Below are 22127 nucleotides of genomic sequence, written 5' to 3'. Positions count from 1 at the left end.
CTGATATTATATACTGTGATAGCTGCTTTCCCAGTTGGCTCTCTACCAGCAGGCAGGTGGCACAGTGGATAGAGTGGTGGGTCTGGAGTCAGGAAGATCCAGAAAATCAAGCTCAGACACTAGCTATGTGACCCTAGGCAAGTCCATTAGCCTCTGCCTCAGTTTCCTCAATGGTAAATGGAGACTTAACAGCATTTAACCTTATAGGGATGCTTTGAAGTTAATAATTATTAATAATATAATTAATTAATAATAATTATTAGTAAGTATTATACAAATTATTCCCTCTTCTCTCTCAATGTGCACAGTGGCTTTTCAGATATAGGAGACAATTGTTCATGTTTTTGTTCATTCCATAGATAGTTGTCCACTACTTATTATTATGCACAAACCATCATTCTAGCCACTGTAAGGGCTTCTGAAATAAAATTTCCCCTGAGGAGTTCACATTTGAGTATGGGAGATGGTCCATGCCAGTATGGTTCAAGGCAGTTTGTATAGTAAATGTAATAAGAGTTTAGAAATAATTGAGAAAGGCTTTCCGGAGAAGTTTAGTTTTGAACTGGACCTTGGGAAAATGGACAGGACTTTAAAAGTTGGGGGATAAGAGGCAGGACTCATTTCAAGAAGAGGGAATAATGATTCTCAGCATAAGGAGAGGATTGAGAAAGTATAATAAAATATATTCACAAAATAGTGAATTATTCTGAGAGTTTGAGGGGAATTTCAGAGCTATATTTTGAGGACTTTGTGGTCTCTAACTTTGTACACTTTAGCATTCCTGGGACCTCTGGAAGATTATTCATAAATATGCCACATGTATATAGTATATTTACCAAATGTAAATATATATGTTTCCCTTGTCCTATCACTGATCATGCCTTGTAAAACCTACGTGTTGGATTATTCTCATCATTGACTTCCTGTATTCCTGCTCATGTGCTATTAAATAGAACTACAGGAAGTTGCAAAATTATATTTGGACACATTTATACATGCAAAATGCATTTATATATGAATGTGTGTGTATATACATACAACACATATACATGTGTACAAATACACTTACATGTGTCCATGCACAGTGTGTGTATGTGTGTAGTACTTTCCTGGAGTTAGCTAAATCTCTGAGGTGTTGTAACTTTATACTCAAGTCCTATCTGTCTGCTCAGTTTATTACTTTCATTGGCTTGATTCAGACTTAACTCTCTGGAGTTTCTATGGACACTTGATCATGTAGAGATAGGGCTCCAATTTATCTTTCTTAATTTCTCTCATGCTCCCTATCACCTACCCAACATTCTAGCCAAACGATTGCTATTGCTCCCTATATAAACATTCTCTATGCTTTACATAGCATGTTGCCCATTCCCGAATACTTTCTCTCCATCATCTCTTCAAACCCCTAATTTGCTTCCAGGTTCCACTCAAATATCACCTTTTATAGAAACTTCATCTGATTCTTCCATTTTTATTAGACAAGTAAGGTTTGCAACTTCTGCCACTAGTGAATCCATTCTGGGTTTGAAGCAATTTTAGAAAATAAAATACCCAAATTAATAGAAAATAAATAGGGAATTTAAATAATTCAATTTCCAGAGAAATATATTGAACAAACCAAAACTGAACTTCGGTCCTCCAGGACCATATAGATTCAATTCTATCAAGCATTCTAAGACTAATTCATTACAATATCACACAAATTATTTGCAAAAATAGCAAAAGAAGGAATCCTGTCAAATTCCTTCTGTGACACAGATATGGTTTTGATATATAAACAAGCAAGAATCTAAATAGAAAAAGAAAGCTTTAGGCTAATATCTCTAATGAACATAAATGCAAAAATTAAAACAAAATAGCACAGTGTCTTAAACAACATATCATAAAGACTGTATACTCCAATCAAGTCAAATGTAAACCATATTATGTGGTTACCCATTGAGTGGTACAGATGGATAGAGAACTGGAATTGACTATAGGAAGACCTGAACCTGAGTTCAAATCTTACTCAGATACTTACTAGTTTTGTGACCCTAGAAAGTCATTTAACTTTTGCTTCAGTTTTATTATTTGTAAAGTGGAGATAATATCATTAACCTCTCAGAGTTATTGTAAGGATAAAATTAGATAATATTTGTAACATGCCTTGTAAACCTTAAAACACTACATAAATGCTGATTATTATTATTATATTTATAATAAAAATTATATGTTTAAAGCATTGTATAAATGCCACCAAAGTCCTTGATCAGTTGGTGGCACAGCGGATAGAGTGTCAGCCTGGAGTCAGGAAAACTCTTCAGGATTCAAATCTGGTCTCAGATGATAAGTAGCTGTGTGATCATAGGCAAGTCATTTAACCCTGTTTACCTTAGTTTCCTCATCTGTAAAATGAGCTGAAGAAGGAAATATCAAACTACTCTAGTATCTCCTGCCAACAAAACCCTAAAGGAGGTCACAAAGACTTGAACATGACTGAAAAATGACTGAATAGCAACAAAATATTTCCTCGAATTTTGAAGCCCTGACCAGTTAGATAGCTTAAGCCCAAGTCATGGGGATAGCTCTTGAACTCAGGGCTTTGGATTTCAGATTCAGCATTCAGTTCTCTGCAGTATGCAGGGTTGGACTCCCAGCTCTGGTTCTAATTGTGAGGTTGCAGGCTTATATCTGGACTGCCTGTTTCATAGTGTTGTTATGAAACTCAAATGAGACCAAATAGATAAAGCTTTTTGACATTGTGGTTACATAAATGTAAGTTATTATTCTGGTCGTTCCAGTTCTCTCTCTGTTTCCCTATTAATGCTCCTCAGAGGACTTCAAGATAAGTCTCTAAAAGGTTCCTTCTCCTTTCGAGAAAGGTGGTGTTCTTTTATCTTTGTTTTATCACTTTATTTCAGACAGTTGTGTTGGGTAATAAGCCAAAAATTAATTTCAATTTTCCTGTGACTGCTCTTTCATTTAAAAGGCTGTGCTGTTGTAAATTGAATTGGGGCTGATTTATTTTGACTTCAGAGTACTCAGAGATAGCTTGGATTAAGTTATATGTGATATCAAAGAACAACATCTGGAATAGCAGTTAGATTTTTCTGTAGCAGAAGAAAAAGAAGCCAAAAAGGTGTCTTGTTTCCATTTTGAGCCATCAAAGTCATTGCTTGCTATTAGCCTAAAATCAGCTAAGTTTGATCATCTCTTATTAGCTATCTGAGATCTATCTTCATTTTGGCTGAACTTCCTATTCTGGGAGTACTTCTGCCATGCTTATAGGGAAATAGGATTACTATGACCACAGTATACAAAGAAGTAGAAACAATTATCTAATTAACTAAGGCTAAACTCCCCATACTCCAAATATTTTTCTCAATTTAAAATAATTATCCATTTAACCAAAGTTAATTTTATACTTTTCATTGTTAACTATAGCAATAATGATAATGGTAACAATGACTTTTTAATATACAACAATCCTAAAAATAAATAGTACAAATATTATATCTCCCAATTTTACACTTGAAGGAACTGAAGCTTGGTGAAGTAAAATAAATGTTATAGGATCCTATAGCATCACGCAGCTAGTGAGTCTGGAATCAAGCTTTAAATCCAAGTCTCAATTAACTCCAAGTATGGGACTCCTTTTATCACATCACATTACCTCTATGTTAAATATAGTGCATCTGATTCAATCAGCATTTGATTCTACTTTCATATTATAATTTCTTATACTATTTTATTTTTAATATTGTAAAAGTAGATAGAAGGCAGAAATGATCTACCAGTCTTCCAACATCATCCTTTAGTGTCTTTGTGGAACTGCTTTGGACTCCTCACACCTCAGTATGTTCTATATTCATAATATGTAATATTCCAAGTATTATATTGTAGCATTTTACATTTATTATGTGAAGAAATGGTATTCATATATCACAAGACAAAGTCACAAAGAGTAGCTGGGCTTGATCACACACACTAAAAAGGCATTCATATGTACAATTTTAAAGGCATTCAATGATTGATTTAAAAAATAATATATATGTGTGTATTTGTATGTGTGTATGTATATACATATATATACACACACAGATATTATTTTGAAATTATTTACACACAAGAACAAAACAGAAAAGATCCCAGAGAATCCTTTCACAAAAAATAGAAAGCAACTGTTATAATATTTGCAGTGAGTCAGTCTGTCAGCCAGCTAGTAATTATTAAGTCCTGAGAGTGCACCAGGTACTATGCTAAGTGTGAGGGATACAAAGAAAGGGAAAAAATAACCCCTGCCCTCAAGAAGGGTACAACTAGGTCCTAATTAGGGAGAATAATGAGTCCCCTGAAGTGACTTCATTATTTGAATTCCCACTGCATATTTCCATTGGGTTGGAACCAATTACCATATTTTACATAATGATGACTTTGAATAGTGTGAATTCAAATATATGGGACCACTTCAGAGGATTCATTATTTCTCTAATAGAAACCTGGCGGTACATACTAGTGGGGGGGGGGAACAACATGTAAATAACTAGCTATGGGGAAGACATGTAGATGAAGGTAATCTGAAAGGTCTCACACAGAAAGTAGGATTTGAGCTAGTCTTGAAGGAAAGCTAAAGAAATAATAAGAAGAGAGGAGGGGGCAGAAGATTCTGGGCATTGGGAGATAGACAATATAAAGGCATGGAGATAAGGTATCCAGCTGTTAGTAGGACTTTAAATAGGTTGTAACTGAATTGTAAAGTGTCTAAGTAAGATGAAAGATTGGAATAGTAGGAAGGGGACAAGTTTTGAAGGATTTTACATGTCAAACAGAAGGCTCTATATTTGAACTTGGGGCAAGAGAGAACCACTAAAGCCTAAGGGTGGTGACACACACGGTCAATCCAGTGCTTTAGGAAAACCCCTTTGGATGATGTTTTGGAATGTAGAGAACCTGGAGGGTGAAAGACCAATTAGAAAGGTTGTTGCAATAGCATAGGCAAGAGGTAATGAAAGCCTGAACTAAGTTTGTAGCTATATGAGTAGAAAGATGTTGATGTGTTCTAGAGAAGTTGTGAAAAGTAGAAATGATAAGAATTAGTAATGGATTGGTTAAGCAGAGTGAGTTTGATTGAGAAATCAAAAATGACATTGAACTGTGGATGTGGGTGACTTTGAGGGTGGTTTCCTTGACAGTGATGCAGAAATGTGAAATTAGGGATTTTTGGGGAGCAAAAATTATGAGTTTCTATTTGGGCATGTTGAGTTTTAAATACGTATGGGACATCCATTTTCAGACATCCAATAGGTAATTGGAGATGCATGACTGTATTTCAGCAGAGAGATTAGAGCTGGATTTGTGGTTATAGGAATCATTTGAATAGTAAAGATAATTGAACCCAGAGGAGCTTATGAGATAGATCACTATTTGCTCTAGTGGACCACATCTTCATAGTATTATAACTGACTAAGCGGTATAGAGAATATAAAATACTTCTGTGGATATCATTAGTTAAATGGAAAGAGAAGGCTGATTTGGTAGGGGAAATGTACCTTTAAAGTTTCTTTTTAGACAAGATGGCAAATACATATGTTAAAACTGTAGAAGATACTGTAGCAGATGGAATTCAAAGATAAGTTTGGTTAATGATCTGAGTAGAAACTTCAAATGAATCATCACAGAGGAGAACAGACTACCTTAAGCTATGTACTAGAATGGTAGAGAAAGTCTTGAACAGAATAAAAGAGAAATATGGAGATCTAGAGATTTTTAAGGTCCCCAGTAACCATTCCCAGATTTCGTTGTTCTGATTGCATCAAACCCCAGAAGATTATCAAGTATCTTCATTGAATTCCATAGTCATTCAAAAGCTTTTGGCTTAATGAACCATTTTGGTTAAAAAAATTGATTTTAAAATATGTTTCCCATACTAAGATATAAAGTTGAATAAAAGTCTTTAATCTAGTTCATCAGAATTTGTTCTTGAAGACGTACCACTGTTTGATAAAGAGTTGGTCCTAGAATTGAAAAGAAGAAAAAAAGCAAGCTGGCAATAGGGGGCCCAGGGGATAGATTACCAAAGCTGGAGGCAGGAAACCTGAATCCAAATCTGGCCTCAGACACTTACTAGGTTGTGACCCTGAGCAAGTTACTTAACCTTGTTTGCCTCAATTCCTTATCTGTAAAATGATCTGGAGAAATACATGGCAAACCATTTCAATATCTTTGCCAAGAAAACTCCAAATGGGATTGTGAAGCGTCAGATAAGACTGATGGGACTGAACAACCACAAAATAGCAAGCTATGTCACATGTGGGAAATTGCATAGCACTCTCAGTGATTCCAAAATGAGTTCTCTTATGCAAAAGTCTATATTTTTTAACTTCCATATTCTCTTGATAATCACCATAATCTCAGAAGAATTATAATCACAGGTAACCTTAAAATACTAGAAAGATGCTTGCTGGTTAGAAGTAGGTTGTAATATTTTGTCAATGCTAAAATATTCCAGGGATTGACATTAAGAGCCTTATCAAGGTCATTTTCCTTAAGAAAAGGTGGGCATGTTATATCAAGGCAACTACAGATGGGCAGCTCAAGTATAGCATTGGATCTCTTGTAATATTAACAGCAACACTGGAAAGCTCCATGAAGGTTGAGAGAAAAACATAAGCTGCTATTGGCCCCCTCATGTCCAATTTTTGGATTTTTTTTTTTTTTTTTTGCCTTATGTTGCTACCATGCAATTAGGCTGCTACCATATTGTTTGACTCTTTTTCCTCTACTGCCCATTGGAACCTGGATTCTGCTCTTGGGACCCTGGGCAATGAGCTCTCATGTTTTCCTGCCTGGAACCAGGCCACCACATGGAATTTCTCATCCTTTTCAAATGGTACTACTACACATATATTTATACCACTGCTTCCTGTCTCTTGTACATTGTCTTTCCCCACTATAATGTAAACTCCTTCAGGTCAGGAACTATTTTACTTGCTTATACTTGTATCTCCAGGCCTTAGCCACAAAGCGTAGCATATAGCAAATATTTTATAAATGGTTTTTCATTCATTAATTCATTCACATAGTCATTGATTCATTCAGGAAGATTACTCATATTGCTAACATTGGAATATTGAAGTATCAAATATTATAACCTCAGGTGGTAATTTTTCAGTATTCTAAAGCATTTATACCTGTATAGAAAGTATTCATTCTATCCCTCCACCTAACATTTAAAATCATACACTGAGTTTCTAGCTTGTGAGATTGAACACAACCAAGTGTGCCAGAGAAAAGGCATGGAAACAGGTGTGAGCCAGTCAGTGAGTGGGCTAGCGTGGACTATTCTCATTAGATTCCTATTTCTCCTGCTTATTACTGTGTGGAATGAGTGCCTGGGAGGCTTATGCAGGATTTCATTAGGTATGGTATGTGAATGTTTTATGAGGCAGGGCTTGACACTTTGCTGATTGCTCCTACTCAGCTGCAGCTTAGGAGGTCAAGCATCTGGGGCAGGAGAGTGGGGCCAACAGTGCTATCAGCCTTTCCAGGAGCACTGGGAAATAGGTCCAGAAACAGGCATTTTTTGTGAAAGTTTCCAGAAGGAACAAAAACAGAGTGTTGGTTCATCTAGAGTTACAAGATATAGAGACAAAAAGTAAATGTCAGTGACCTGCTGGCCTGTGATATCACTTTTTGCTTATTTTCTTACCTGAGACAATTACCAGTTATATATCCTGGAAGTGTCAGTTGACATTCCTGAAAGAAGATATGAAAAAAAAAAAGGCTTGAGGAATATATCTTTACTTGGTTTATTAGAGAGCACTAATAGTTCTTTGACAGGAAGGAAGGAATAATATAAGAAGGAAAGAAAACAAACAAAAAAAAAAGCACTAACATAAAATAAAAATTCCTAAGAACCAATCTCGAGAGATTTATGAACAGGCCGGAAGAGAAAGAGAAGAATTATTGTGGACCCACAGTTTTATAATAAGTAGGAGACAGAATAGTAGAAAGAATAGTGATATTAGAGTCACAACATTTACATTCAAATATCTTCTTTGATTGCCTTCTACTTATGTAAACTGGTGGTTTTAGTGACTTACTAAGACAAATATGATTGAGATGTGTTTGCTATGGCAACCATAAAATCTTAGGTGTCATTACAAGATCCAGCATATCAAATCTCTGTCCTGGTTAGATCACATCTGGAGCATTATATTCAATTCAGTACCATCTTTTTTTTTTTTAATAAAGCTTTTTATTTTCAAAGCACATGCATAATTTTCAACATTTATGTTTACAAAAATTTGTGTTCCAAAATTTTTTTTCTTCCTTCCTCCTTTCTCCCATTCCTCCCCTAGATGGCAAGTAATCCAATTACATGTTAAACATGTGTAATTCTTCTATAAATATTTCCATAATTATGCTGTGCAAGAAAAATGAGCTCAAAATGGGGGGGAAAATGAGAAAGAAAACAAAATGCAAGCAAACAACAATAAAAAAGTGAGATGGCTCTCTCCATTGGAACTGTTGGAATCATCTTTTAGGAAGGACACTGATAAACTGAGAGCAATTAATGGAGAGTAATCAGGATGGTAAAGACACTGGCAATCAAATTATTGATGATTGATTGAAAGAACTGGTATTGTTTTGCATGGAAGAAATAAATTGTATAGGAGTATGTGATAGCTGTCTTTAATTATTAGAAGGCTGCCACTTGAGACAGCTATTAGATTCCCTCTCATTCCTTACTTTCTGTTTGGCAAGAAATGATAGAACTAAAAGCAATAGAATTTGCAATGAGGTAATGTTAGCTTTGTGTAAGGAAATATTTTCTCAAAAACAGTTACCCCAAAATGGAATGGGCTGTCTTAGAAGATAATGGATTCCACAGCACTGAAGGTTTTCAAGCTGAGGCTGGAGGTCCATCTGCTAGGGATGTTGTAGAAGACATTGTTTTTTTTAAATATTTGATGACATTAATTTGTAAAACAATCTAGACTAGGTTATCTTTTCTTCAAAATTTCATTTACTTTTAAACTAGAGTACTTCAAATTTTGGAAAGTTATGTGGAAGGCAACCAATCAGATGTTTAGTCTCAAAGGACTCTCTTGGTGGGACTCATTGCAATTTGAATTTTTTTTTAGCTCACCAATTATTCTATTTCAGTGAAGGAGACATAGCTTGGGGTGGTCTTGTTTCCTTGGTCATTTTTACATAGTTGCTGGAATGTCAGGGGACATAGCTAACTCCTATGGAGAAAGAAAGGCTACTATTATATTGAGTAGACCCTTTTATAACTATTTAAAAAGTTTCTCAGGATTGCAGAAAAATATGTATATTTCTTCAGATTCCTATTCATGATTATCAAAGGTCTATCATATCTAGTTTTCCTAAAAATCTTTTTAGATCCTTAACTTCTTTCTTGTTTATCTTTTGGTTAAATGAGCTTATATCTCAAATAAATAGTAATCAGTAATCTTTGTTTCATTTTCTTGGTCTTTTAAAAAATTCAATAAGCTTTTCTTTAAGTATTTATATGCTATGTGAGATTTAGTTTTGCATTGTTTTGTTCTCTGTGGTGCCTTTAAGCAAAATGTAATTTTCATGTTTTTTCTCCTATACACATCTATTTTTACCATTGCCTAATCTGAATTCTTAATTTCTACTCCTACTTTTTTGGATTTAACTGAAGCATAAAAACTCTAATACAACTCCTTTTAGTTCCACAAGAATCTTTATATTTTTCAGTGTATTTCTAATATATAACAAATTATTGCATTTGCTTTCTAATTACATTGTCATACTCCTCCATTTTATTCATGAATACATCTTATTCTCATTTGTAGTTATGATTATCTGTTTTGTTCTCCAATAAATTTCATATAGTATTTCTTTCTCTCCTCTTTTGGGAAAAAAAAAAGAAGGAAATAGGTGCTTGATATCTGCAGTTTGCTTGATTTAGAGCAATTTCCTCCTTTTTATCCCTCTGATCCATGATCCAAATCATTGAATCTTGCCCTCCCCCCTTTTTATCAGCTTTCAGTAACTATAGTTTGTTTTTCTTGAAAAAAATCTTATTTTACCTTTAATTTCAGAAATTCTCTTCTTCTCTTTCCTCATTATAGTTCACTCCTTTGATCAATTTAATGTTTCTACCCAGTTTCCCTTTCCCCCATTCAGATAACTCTTTTCTCCACTTTTGCTTTTGTTTTTGAATGATCTTCACTTGTGGCACTCATTTTAAGAAATATTAAGTTTATGGCTATCCCAATGGCCATGAATATGGCTGAAACAAATAGCTGTAGAATGCTGAGAGTTTGGTCAGACATTGAAGATGCTTAGGTTATCCATTGCATCCCATGACTTTTGGCTTGCTTCTGAAGTTGGATAAAAATGAAATTGCTGACTTTGTGTGACTCTGCTTTACTTAAATCCAAATTCACATGCAAATAAACATCTTATCTCATGATGTCATTGGTGCTCTTCAAATATGAAGGGATGAACCACAATCCTCTTCTGTCTTTTACTTGAGTACTTGTTCTGGAACATTTTAGTCTGGAGCTTATCTTCCTTTGTTTTCTAATTACCCTAATTTGTAGGTGGGGATTTCAACAAATTATCATCATTTCTCTTGATTTCATCATGCAAGCACTAGGTATTCATTGCTTGGCTCTTTCAAGCTATATGCATTTGCTTACTTTTATAAAGTTGGGTTTTGTTTTTTGTTTTTCAAAGATGGTAATCTAGTTTTATCAAAAGGAATGTTTGGGAAATTTCAATTAGGCTGCATGAGGAATAAAAGACTTGGGAAAATTTATATGTTAAAAAAAAAAGATGACTTAGGAAGAAGGTGTTAAGAGACACTGATTCTAGACTCAGGACTCATGCCCAAATTTTACTCCTGTTACTTATTACCTATATGACCTTGAACAAATCACTTAATCCTACTGAGTGTTAGTTTCCTCTTCTAGCAAATGAAGGAGGTAGACCAGATGGCCTCTGAGGTTCCTTTCAGCTTTAAATCTATGATTCCATTATATGGAATGATGGTCCCAGAACTTTGAGTCTGTAACTAGAAGAATTCTAGACCTATTAAGAAAGATAAGGGAGCATAGATGATAAAAGAGGCTTGATGCTGGAGAGAAAGAAGAAGGTGAATCTAGTTTTAAGCATGTTGAATCTGTTCTGGATGTTCAAGAAGAAATGCCTAGCATGTCATTATTAAAGTAATTCTAGGACTCAAGAAATGCCAGAATTAAAGATGAAGTCACTAGAGTTTCAACCTGGAGATCATAAATGTAACAATGGAAATGAATGATACATGGACTTATATTTTTCAAACACTAATTAAAAAAAAACAAACAAACAACTCAGTGAGATCTTAGACTCATCTTCCCTTTATCCTCATCTTACAGATGAGGAAGCTAAGATCTGGGGGTGAGGTTACATAGTAATCACACAAATATTTAGAGTGAAATCTAGGTTTCCTAAATGATTCTTTTATTCCCCATTTCTGGTAGAATGAAATACAGACTCCCTAACCTCCACAAGCTCACTTCAATCTACTTTCCCAAAGTGCTTTCATATATTCTTTGTTGATGTTTAAACTAGGCTTTTAGCTATTCTCTGAACTCAAAAAATTGCCTGTATATATTCACACAGACTTGTCTCCTGTGTGGGGAATACACTTTCTTATCATTCTGCCTTGTTTTACTTAATGCCCCAATTTAGTTGCCATGTCCTCCCTTGTGAAGCCTTTCTCCCTTGCTCTTCCCAGACAGAAATGTTTACTCTCTCTACAAACTTTTCTAGAACACATTATCCAGCTCTCTTTTGCTCCTATCACTCCTGTAATTGTATTATTATTATTATTATTATTATTATTATTATTATTAAATTCAGTCATTTCTAACTCTTTGTGATCCCATTTGAGGGTTTTTTGGGCAAAGATATGGGAGTGGTTTGTCATTTCCTTTTCCAGCTTTTTAAAACAAACTAGAGGAGTAATGGCAAAACAGGGTTAAGTGACTTGCCCATGGTCACACAGTAAGTGTCTGGAGACTCAATCTGAACTCATAAAAATGAGTCTTCCTGATCCCATGCCCAGAGCTCCATCCATTATCCTGCCTAGCTGCTGTATATTATCCTCACCTACATGTATGTCATATAGTCCCCAGTATGAAGTAACTAATGTTCTTTCAGACCTCCTAAGCCTCTCCTTGGAATAATGAAAATCATTTTTTTTTCAATTAGGATTTATATATATTGATTGTTCCTCCAATTCAGCAGTTGAATCTTTGTTCAGAGTTGGGTCTTTTAAAAGATAATATTGACATAAACACTAAACAGGCTCATCTCTATCCCTGCTTCAAGTTTCAGGTCTGGGATATAACTGGTTGGCACATGCTGGTCATCACCTGTAGTGATAGTTACTTTATCTATCACTGCACTATATGCATTATATATAAGATATGCTTATATCTATTGATGTTTATGAGTATACTGTATGTGTGTTCTGATTAGAGATTTCTCTTAATTTAGAGAAATGTAAAGGACTTTGGAATGGAAAGTAATTCTATAAAGTAAAATAGTAAATTAACTGAATTTAGCATCTGGAATATATTTTCTAGACTTCCAGCTAAATGAATACAAAGTATTTGTCCCTGTATGTAAATGAAGATTTAACAAAAATTTCTGCTTTTATTACTCCTGTGCTTTCCTCTTCCTCCTTTTCTTATCCCAGTCTCTAAAACTTTATTTATTTATTTATTTTCTTACTCTTTTATATTTAGTTATACACAGGGTAGGCCATAGTTAAACTTGCATTCTTGCTGCTTCTTGCCACCGGCTTCCTGTCCCTTTAATTGCCCTAGAACTTAGGGCCTAAATCTTTCTTATCTTTTGCACCTTCTCTGTCATCAAATCTTTCTCATTCTTTGTCTATCAGAATCTTGCCCCATGTTCCATTGACAGTTGGTATTAAGTAGGTGGTATAGCATAGGTCATAGAATTCTTCCCTTCCCTTCCTCCCCATCCTTCCCTCCCCTACCTCATTCTGGGTCCCCTTAGTGAGTTACCCCAGATTCTATTATTTTATGGGGAAGATCCTTTCTAAGCCATAACTCTTGGGTTCCTAGTAATATTATTATTATTTATCTTTTTTTTTTTTTTTTTGCTGAGGCAATTGAGGTTAATTGACTTGCTTAGGTTCACACAGCCAGGAAGTGTTAAGTGTCTGAAGTCAAATTTGAACTCAGGTCCTCCTAAAGTCAGAGCTCATGCTCTACCACTGCACCAACTAGCACCCTCCTTCGTAATATTACTTTGTATCAGTCAGTTGAAACACTATGTGATGAAAAGGATATTCTAAATAAACAGCAATATAAATAAGCTAATGATATACTTAGCAACCCTTATCTCTTTCACTCAGTACCCTTTTTCTCATTCTCTGAAGCTTTCCCAGGCAGGTCTTTTAGCTAAGCTTTTCAGCCAATATCTATAAAACTCTCTTCTTATCAGCCAAGCTATCTCAGAAGGGAGAATAGCTTAAATTAAAATCAATCCTGCCATTTCAGTCAGTCAGCAAGCATTACATAAGCACCTGGTATGTGCTAAACACTGTGCTAGGTACGGGAGATGCAAAGAAAGGAAAAAAATAGTTCCTGGCCTCAGGGATCTCACAGTCTAAGGAGGGCAGCAACCTGCAAGCAATTATGTAGAAACAGGATGTGTGCAGGATAAATTGGAGGTAATCAGCAGAGGGAAGATGCTAGCATTAAGGGGGACCTGGAAAAGCTTCTTAGAGAAGACAAATTTTTATCTGGAACTTGAACAAACAGAGAAACAGAGAAAGAGAAATACATACAGGACAGCCAGTGAAAATAGCTAGTAAGGAGAAATGTTTTGGTTGAGATGCAGCAAGGAGACCAGTGATATGGCATCACAGAGAAATAGAGGTGAGGAAGGGCTAAAAGCTCTGAAAAGGCAGCAAGGCTGGGATATGCTTGAATGTCAGAGGATTCTCTATTGGATTTTAGAAGTAACATGGAACTATTGGAGTTTATTGAATACAGGGATGTCATATCAGACCTGAATTTTAAGAATATTAATTTTTTATAGCTGAGTGATGGATATACTGGAGTGGAGAGAGAGTTGAGTCAGGGAAATCAACCAACAGACTATTATCCAAAGATCAGGTAATGAGGACCTGCGCCTCCCCAGGAGGAGGCAGAGGAGAGAAGGAGTATTGGACAGCTAGGTGGCACAGTGGTCAGAGCACTATTCCTGGACGGGAGTTCAAATGCAGCTTCAGATACTTATTAATAGTATGATCCTGGACAAGTCGCTTAAAAGAAGAAAAAAAAACAAAAGAAAGGAGTATATCAGAAGTGTTGCAAAGATACCATCAATGGATATTGGAGATCGTAGAGTTAGGACAATCAAGGATGACACTTAGGTTGTTATTCTAAGAATGATAGTAACCTTGATAGTAATAAGAAAATATAAGATTGGAAGAGGAGGATTTGAGAGGACAGATAACGAGTTCAGTTTTTGAAATATTGAGTTGAATTTCTCTTTGGATATGCAGTTTGGGATGGAGTATCTACTGTAGTAGGTGGCTGGAGATGAGAATCTGGGCTTTAAACAGAGAGATTGGGGTTGCTTAAGTAGTTCTAAGAATCATTAGCATAGATATGACAATTGAATCTGTGGGAGCTGATGAGCTCACCTGCTGAAATAGTATAGAGGGAGAAGACGGCCCAGAACAGACTCCCATGGAGTACTTATGGTTAGGAATATAAGCTAGACAAAAAAGTCCAGGAAGGAAAAGTATCACATAGTTAGGAGCTGAATCATTGGATCTCTTCTTCTATTTTGTCTGCTAACATCTCTTTTCAACTCTTTGCTGAATAATGGGAAATTGGACTTTAATTTATTTATTTTTTTATCTTTTACTATTTCCTTTGAGTCACTCACTTCAACTGTTTTCTAAATTATGGTCAGAAAAATATCATAGTTCTTTTATCTTTGCATATTCCTTGGCTGGGGTTAATTTCCCCAGGGTTCAATTTTTTTTAAGTGCAAGTGTCATTGAAAGATGCTGTAGTAAAGAATCTCTTTTAACCTTACCAGATCTCAACCTTTCTATTTTATCAAAAATTATTATTTCTGTCTCTGTCTTTACCTCTCTGTTTCTCTCTGTCTCTGTTTTTGTCTGTGTGTGTGTGTGTGTGTGTGTGTGTGTGTGTGTGTGTGTGTTTCTGTCTCTTTTTCTATTTGTTTCTCTATCTCTGTCTCTTTGTCTCTCTTTGTTTTTCTCTGTCTCTGTCTTTGTCTCCCTATGTTTCTCTCTGTCTCTGTCTTTGTCTCTCTATTTCTCTCTGTTTTTCTTTTTCTGTCTCGTTGTCTCTCTCTCTTTTTTTTTCTATCTCTATTTTCATCTCTCGGTGTGTTTTGGTCTCTTTCTGTCTCTCTGTCTTTGTCTTTCTCTTGGTCTCTGTCTGTCTGTCTGTGTCTATCTTTTAGTTTTCTAGTAGAATACTATTCCTTCGAAATTAGAAGGTTTATTCTGATACTTCATTGCCAGATGCCTCTTTATCAGGGATAGAATCAATTATTAGGCCTTTAGTAAACTCCTATTTTGTGATAGCACTGGCATAATGTTTCTTCAATTTAAAAATATGATTAGAGGCATTAGGGTGTATGTGTTTTAGAAGAAAGAGGCAAGTGGAGGCTCCATGGATAGAGTGCTTGGTATGGAGTCTGAAAGACCTGAGTTCAGATCTAGCCTCAGAACCTTACTAGCTCTGTGACCTTGGGCAATTAATTTAACCTTGATTTGCCTTAATACACTGGAGAAGGAAATAACAAACCACTTTGGTTTCTTTGCCAAAACAAAAACAACCCAAACCTTGGACAGTATGGTCCACAGGCTCATAAAGAGTTAGACAAAACTGAACAGCAACATCAGATGAAAGGGCTATGGTATAAAATTATTAAGGACTAACTAAACTAATGTAAACAAGCATGAGATATAAAATGTGTATCTAGGAGTCCAAGGAAGAATTGAGTTAAAGATTCTGTGATATTCCAAAAAAGATACCATCTCATTTACTCTAGTTATATGTTTATAGAAAGCAAGGACTTAAGCAAACCAAGCACATAAATGAGTTAAAAATCAGAAAGGTTATACCTTTTTTTAAATGGGAATAAGAAAATCTGATTTAATAGTTCTCAAAGTTCTGATTAAATATGGATTTTCCCACTTGGCACATATTTTAAATCACCATACATTTAAAAATTTCAAAATTTATTACACTTCAAACTGTGTTAACCATTTAATCCTGTATGATTTATGTCCTGTCCCACTTACTTTATCTAAGAAGGGAAAGGGCCAACATGACCCCAATAGAAAAAAGGTACTTTCTTCTCCTGAGGGCTTTCCTCATCTTGTTCTGTGTGTGGTCCTCTCTCTTCTCCTTTTCCATCCACAACTCCCCATATTCATATTAGTGACTTATTTTATATCTCCTGCCTATTCCTCTAGATCTTTTTGCTTTCCTAGAATTCTCACCTTCGACCTTAGAATTGATCACCACTTGACAAGATCATATGATACTCCATGTTAACTTGGACCTTTCCCCAAGGCTGGCTGATTCTCGCTTGGTCTGTTATCTGGGTAGATGCTGTCATGCTCACCACCCTTTGCTCTCTTGAGAAAGAGACAAGATGACTGAGGTTATAAGAAACTTTTACTTTTCCTTGGCATACACAATTGAAAATGGGAATGGGAAATATCCTGATTGTGGTTAATAAAGGAACAGAATGGGTTCTTTTTTTTTTTTTTTTTTTTAACAATTCCTGAGAATAAGCTGGTTCAGCCATAAGCTGATCCAGAATTCCCATCAGTATAACCACCCCTGCCAATAAATAGCAACAAAACTTTCTATAAATAATTCTATTTATAAAGGTTCATTGTGTTTTCACATTAATTATTTCATTGGATCTTCAGTACACAATCCTCTAAAGTATGTAGGATAGTCATTATTGTCTCATTTTATAGGTTCATAAACTAAAGCTCAAAAAAAAAACCACCTTAAAAAACGGAATCTCAGAATAGTAAAGTGATTTATCAGCCCAAAAATTCTTGGGTTTATTTCCTATGAATTTTGAAAGTTTTGCATAAACATAACAAAGACATTTCAATGGTTCTGCAATCTTGGATATGATTTCTGAAATGTTAGTTGTCATTCTATCATGGCCTTTTGACAAGGAGTCTTGTCAAAGTAGAAGAAATGTGAACTTGAGAAAAGTTGGAATGGGAAATGGGGGAAGTCAGTGCTGTCAATAGTCACTCAAAACAAATGAGAGGAAATGCCTCCATCATGTACCATTATCACTTAACTTTTATTGTGTGAGAGAAATACACTGGAAGCAATGAGCCTGGGGAAGTCATTACTCTAGGAGGTGACTGAGCCCAATGCTCTAGCTGGATTAAAAAAATAAATTTAATTTGAGTAGCAATAATAGCTAAGATGGAAGAACCTCAATTCTGCTTTAATGATGTCATTATTTACCATAGGGACAAGTAAGGAAATGACCCAATTCTGGGGGAAACAAAATGACCCTAGAAATACCAGATCTGTGAGGTTAACTTCTCAATCTGGGAAAGTACTGGAAGGAAAAAAAAACCATGATATCAGTTTATAAATAACTTCAGAAATCATTACAGAGTTTTAGTTTGGATGGACCCTTAGAGATCATCTAATGTTCTCATTTTACATATGAGGAAATTAAAGCCTTGAGAGGTCTGTATTTAAGGTAATAAAGTTTGTAGCAAAGCAGAACTAGAACTAGAATCCAGGTGTCACTTCCTGCCTGTTTGCTTTTTTCTACCTGCGCCCCACTGACTTTAACTGAAGAGTATGAGATTCTCTCCTTGAAGACAATTATCATTCATTTTGTTCCCTTTTTATGTATCTAATGTTTACTTACTAAGTGCTGTGTTGTTAGGTTGTTGGGCAAATCAAGGTTAAATTACTTGCCCAGGGTAACAGAACTAGTCAGGGTCTGAGGCTAGTAATTATCAGAAGGACTTTACAAACATCCATCCTGCTACTGGAAAGAAGGGAGTCCTGACAAATGCATGCAACTCCTTTAACCACAGAGTGACCACTGGGGCATAATGAAGGACAAAAAGGTGCTAGGACCATAAGGTTAAGAGAGAGAACTACTTTCTAACCCTATTTTAGGATATAATTTTTCTGTCTCTTAGACATAAAAGTTGAAAGTGGTCCTTTCTTCTAATTGCTTAATTTTCACTATGCTTCTACTTTCATTTTACTTTTCAAAATACAGGTTAAAACCCTTATAATGAGCACCATAATATTGTCCATATTATTTGAGGGACAGTTGAGTGTCATAGCAAGAGTGTTGGGTTAGAGGGATGAAAGATCTGGATCCTATTGGCAATTTAGACACCACATGACCTTAACTAGAACTAAGGATCTTTATATTGGAGAAGAGAGCACTAGACATGAGAGCTAACATGGCTATCTTATCGGGAATGGAATTAGAGCCAAGGTTTCCTAACATTGATGTGTGTGTGTGTGTGTGTGTGTGTGTGTGTGTGTGTGTGTGTGTTTCAGAAGTTAGGCTGAAGCTTATACATTTCCTTTTCAGAATAATATTTTAAATAAGATAACAAAGGAAACCAATTATATTGAATAGTATAATCAAAGTATTATTTAAAATTCAGGTTGAATAGTATTTTTACTCTTTTTGTTGTTGTTTTCTTGCATTTTATTTTCTCATTTTTTTCCTTTTTGATTTGATTTTTCTTGTGCAGGATAATATTTGTGGAAATATGTATAGAAGAGTTGCACATCTTTAACATATATTGGATAACTTGCTGTCTAGGAGTGAGGGTGGGAGGAAGGGAGCTTATTTCTAGGAATTGCTAAAAATGAGCCCATTCTGTTTCTTTATTAATCATAATCAGAATATTTCCCATTTACATTTTCAACTGTGTATGCTAAGGGAGGGTAAAATTCTCTAACAACCTTAGTCATCTTGTCTCTTCCTCAAGAGAACATAAGATGGTGAGCATGGCAGCATCTACCCAGATGACAGACCAAGTGAGAATCAGCCAGCCTTGGGGAAAGGTAAAAGGTCCAAGTCAAGAAACAATGGAGTATCATATGATCTTATCAACTGATGATCAGTTTGAAGGTCAAAAGTGAGAATTTTAGGAAAGCAAATAGATCTAGAAGAGTAGCCAAGAGAATATAGAACAAGTCTCTACAAGGTTTTGTGAGGGTAAATATTGAAAATTATTCATGTATATATATTGAAAATAAAAAGCTTTAATTAAAAATAAAATAAAATGGAATTCACGTTGAGAACATCTGAACTAACTTTTTGGCCCTAGAAATCAAGACCAAACACAGTAGGTAGAAATCACAGGTGCATGCTAAATGTAAAGAAAACCTTCCCCACAATTACAGCTGTCCTAAGGTAGAATGTGTTGCTTGGATATGTAATGGCTATTCTTTTCCTATAGGACCTTACATAAGAGTTGGTTAACAATTTGTTATCTCCATGACAGAGGAAATGCTTGTTCCTGCCAACTCAGAAATCCTACGATTCTGAGAAAAATCAGCTATTAATAAGGGGGAGAGGGAAACAGCATGGGCAGGATGAGAGCACACGCATGTCATAGTACAGACATGAACTGAGAGCTGTCCACTAGCATAAATAGCAGCATTGCTTAGGGACATTTCAATGACCAAAATCCACAGCAGCTGTGTGGGGTACAGAAAGGTGCAAAGTGACTTTCCAGTCCAGCAGGAAATTAAAACACAAAAACTAATGGCGCTCTAGCACTATTGATTGAAGGCATTGGAAATGAAGGCAGCCGAGGAGAATCGTTTTCTGTGTGACCGGGTTGGCTCAATGGCCGTGAGTTCTTGGAGTCTCACTCTCATATACTAGTTACTTGAGATGCATATTAATGAATAATCTTTCCTCTACCCTCTGGGGAAACAAAAGGTAATTAACAGAGGATGATTCTCTGTTAGCCTAAAGGCAGAAAACCAGAGAGCAGAAGACATGAATCAGGTTTACTTCACATTTCTGCAAAGAGAAAAGGATTTTAATTGAAGAATAACAATGATGGTACTAGCTGTACAAACAGGATCTCATTTGGCCCTCTTAACAACCCCATCATCCTTATTTTACTGGTGAGGAAAAAGATGTTCAGAAAAGTTAACTGAGTGAATCACAGTGACAGAGTATGAAGGAGGAAAGTAGAATTAGGAAGGGGTTGATTGTAAGAGTTAGCTCTAGCCAGTTTGTCTAATACTATGGAAAGAGATTCCTCTAGTCACTTCTCTGAAGTTTATCATCTATGTGAGACTTTGTGGAAGGGAATGTAGAACTACTCCCTTTTCAGTGTCCTCCACACTGGGAATATGGCTGTTACCAGCTTTTCAGGAACACACTTTCCCTTCCCATCAGGGAGACCTATTCCACAGTCACTCCTTTACACTGTTCTATCTCCAAAGGGAGATTTTTCTGTACATATATGTGTGCAGGGAAAAGATCAGTAGAGAAGACAGCCTTGTCCAACAGCACTCACCCTTTAGCAGATAATGATAATAAGTTAGTTTTTCCCTAAGAAGGAAAAATAAGACTGGATAAAACTTGTACACACTTTAGGACACTTATACAAAATGAAGAAGAAAAATCAATATCAGTTTAAATCTCTCCCATTTTGCTCAGTAGTCCTCAATTTGGACAAAGTGCTTATGCCTTTAAACAGAGTCCAAACTTTCACTATACCTTACCTGCTACTGTTTCTCCTTCTTTCATAATTGACAGTTTATAAATGATGAATCACACAAACTAAGGCATCTGAGAACTGGTCACTTCACTGGTCACAAACTATTTAGACAAAAAGTCAAACAAACTTTAAAAATCTGACTTTGGATTTAATGCAAAAAGTTCAAATATACTTGTACAATTAGAAAAGATTTCAATTTACTCCTGGAAACACAAGATATTATTTAAAGGAATATCTTAACTTTCTAAATAGAAGTTTAAACAAGATCCTAATTAATAGAGTTTGTTTTTTAAAGAGATAGAGAAGCTTCATTTTATTTATTTTTTTGTACAAGTCTTGTACAATGGGGAAAATCATCCTGTATTTGAGGGTGGTTTTGAGAAGGATTTGGAGTAGTTAGAAGGAACTTCCTCAAGATAGCATTGAGAATTGGGCAAATTCCCTATGCGGTCAAAATATGTGTTTTAGATTCTTGAAGGTCAGTTTTGTGTGTTCAGTGAAAAAGAAGCTCAGTCTCAAAGGTCATAACAGTTATATATTCTCTTATACAGCTTAATAAAATGTCATTTTCAAGGTGATTATTTCATGTTGTCATAATTTCACTTTTTAGGTTCTGGAATGAATTTATTGGACATACGTAAAAAATCCTGGTCCCAGCCCTGCCTTGATGCATGTGCACTTGAGTTACAGGAGAAACTTGGACCAGCAGTACCTTCAAATTCAGTACTGGTATGTGTTCAACCCAATGATAAAAAGCTTATGGATGCCATTTTTTAGTAGAGTTTGTAAACACAGATATGGTTTAAGATAAGTAGATAAGTCCTTAAGTAGAATTTCCTTTAAATTGCCTGTATACCAGTGAAATTTTGAAGAATTCTATAGGAAATAAGGAAAAATAAAGAGAAAATTGAAGCACTGTATTTTCTGAAGAATTACTCAATTAAGAAAAAAATATTTATAATCTTAAAAGGAGGTAACATTGAGATAAACCCATCCTGTTCACAGTTTCTGGCAAATTAGTCTTCTAATTCTCCCTTCAAAAACTTTCCCTGGCTAAATTGTAACTCCTTAGCCTGATATTAAGACCTTTCACAATAAGGCCATAACTTACTTTTAAAGTTTCCTTTCTTACTATTGCCCTATATGTTTTTTTATTATTCACCTAATAGGTCTTCAAGTACTTTATACTTAATTGCTTCATTAGTTCTTTTTCCTGGGTACTTTCCCTCAATCTTTGCTGAAATCCTACCCTTCCTTCAAGGATTACCTTAAAGGCCACCTCCTTCACAAAATTTTCTGAGGT

The 22127-nt window shown here is 35.4% G+C and overlaps 1 protein-coding gene across 3 annotated transcripts in view; it reads left to right on the top strand.

Annotated features, from left to right (window-relative positions):
* Window positions 1–22127, top strand: part of XYLB (xylulokinase) — a 242523-nt gene that overhangs the window by 66040 nt on the left and 154356 nt on the right. For all 3 annotated transcript variants that reach the window (XM_074283633.1, XM_074283631.1, XM_074283632.1), the window contains exon 9: window positions 21435–21553. In XM_074283633.1, coding sequence (XP_074139734.1) covers window positions 21435–21553 — 119 coding nt within the window. The remainder of the gene's footprint in view (window positions 1–21434; window positions 21554–22127) is intronic.

This window comes from Sminthopsis crassicaudata, chromosome 1, assembly GCF_048593235.1.
Source record: "Sminthopsis crassicaudata isolate SCR6 chromosome 1, ASM4859323v1, whole genome shotgun sequence".
Lineage (NCBI taxonomy): Eukaryota > Metazoa > Chordata > Mammalia > Dasyuromorphia > Dasyuridae > Sminthopsis > Sminthopsis crassicaudata.
This window is presented reverse-complemented; position numbering and strand designations above follow the sequence as displayed.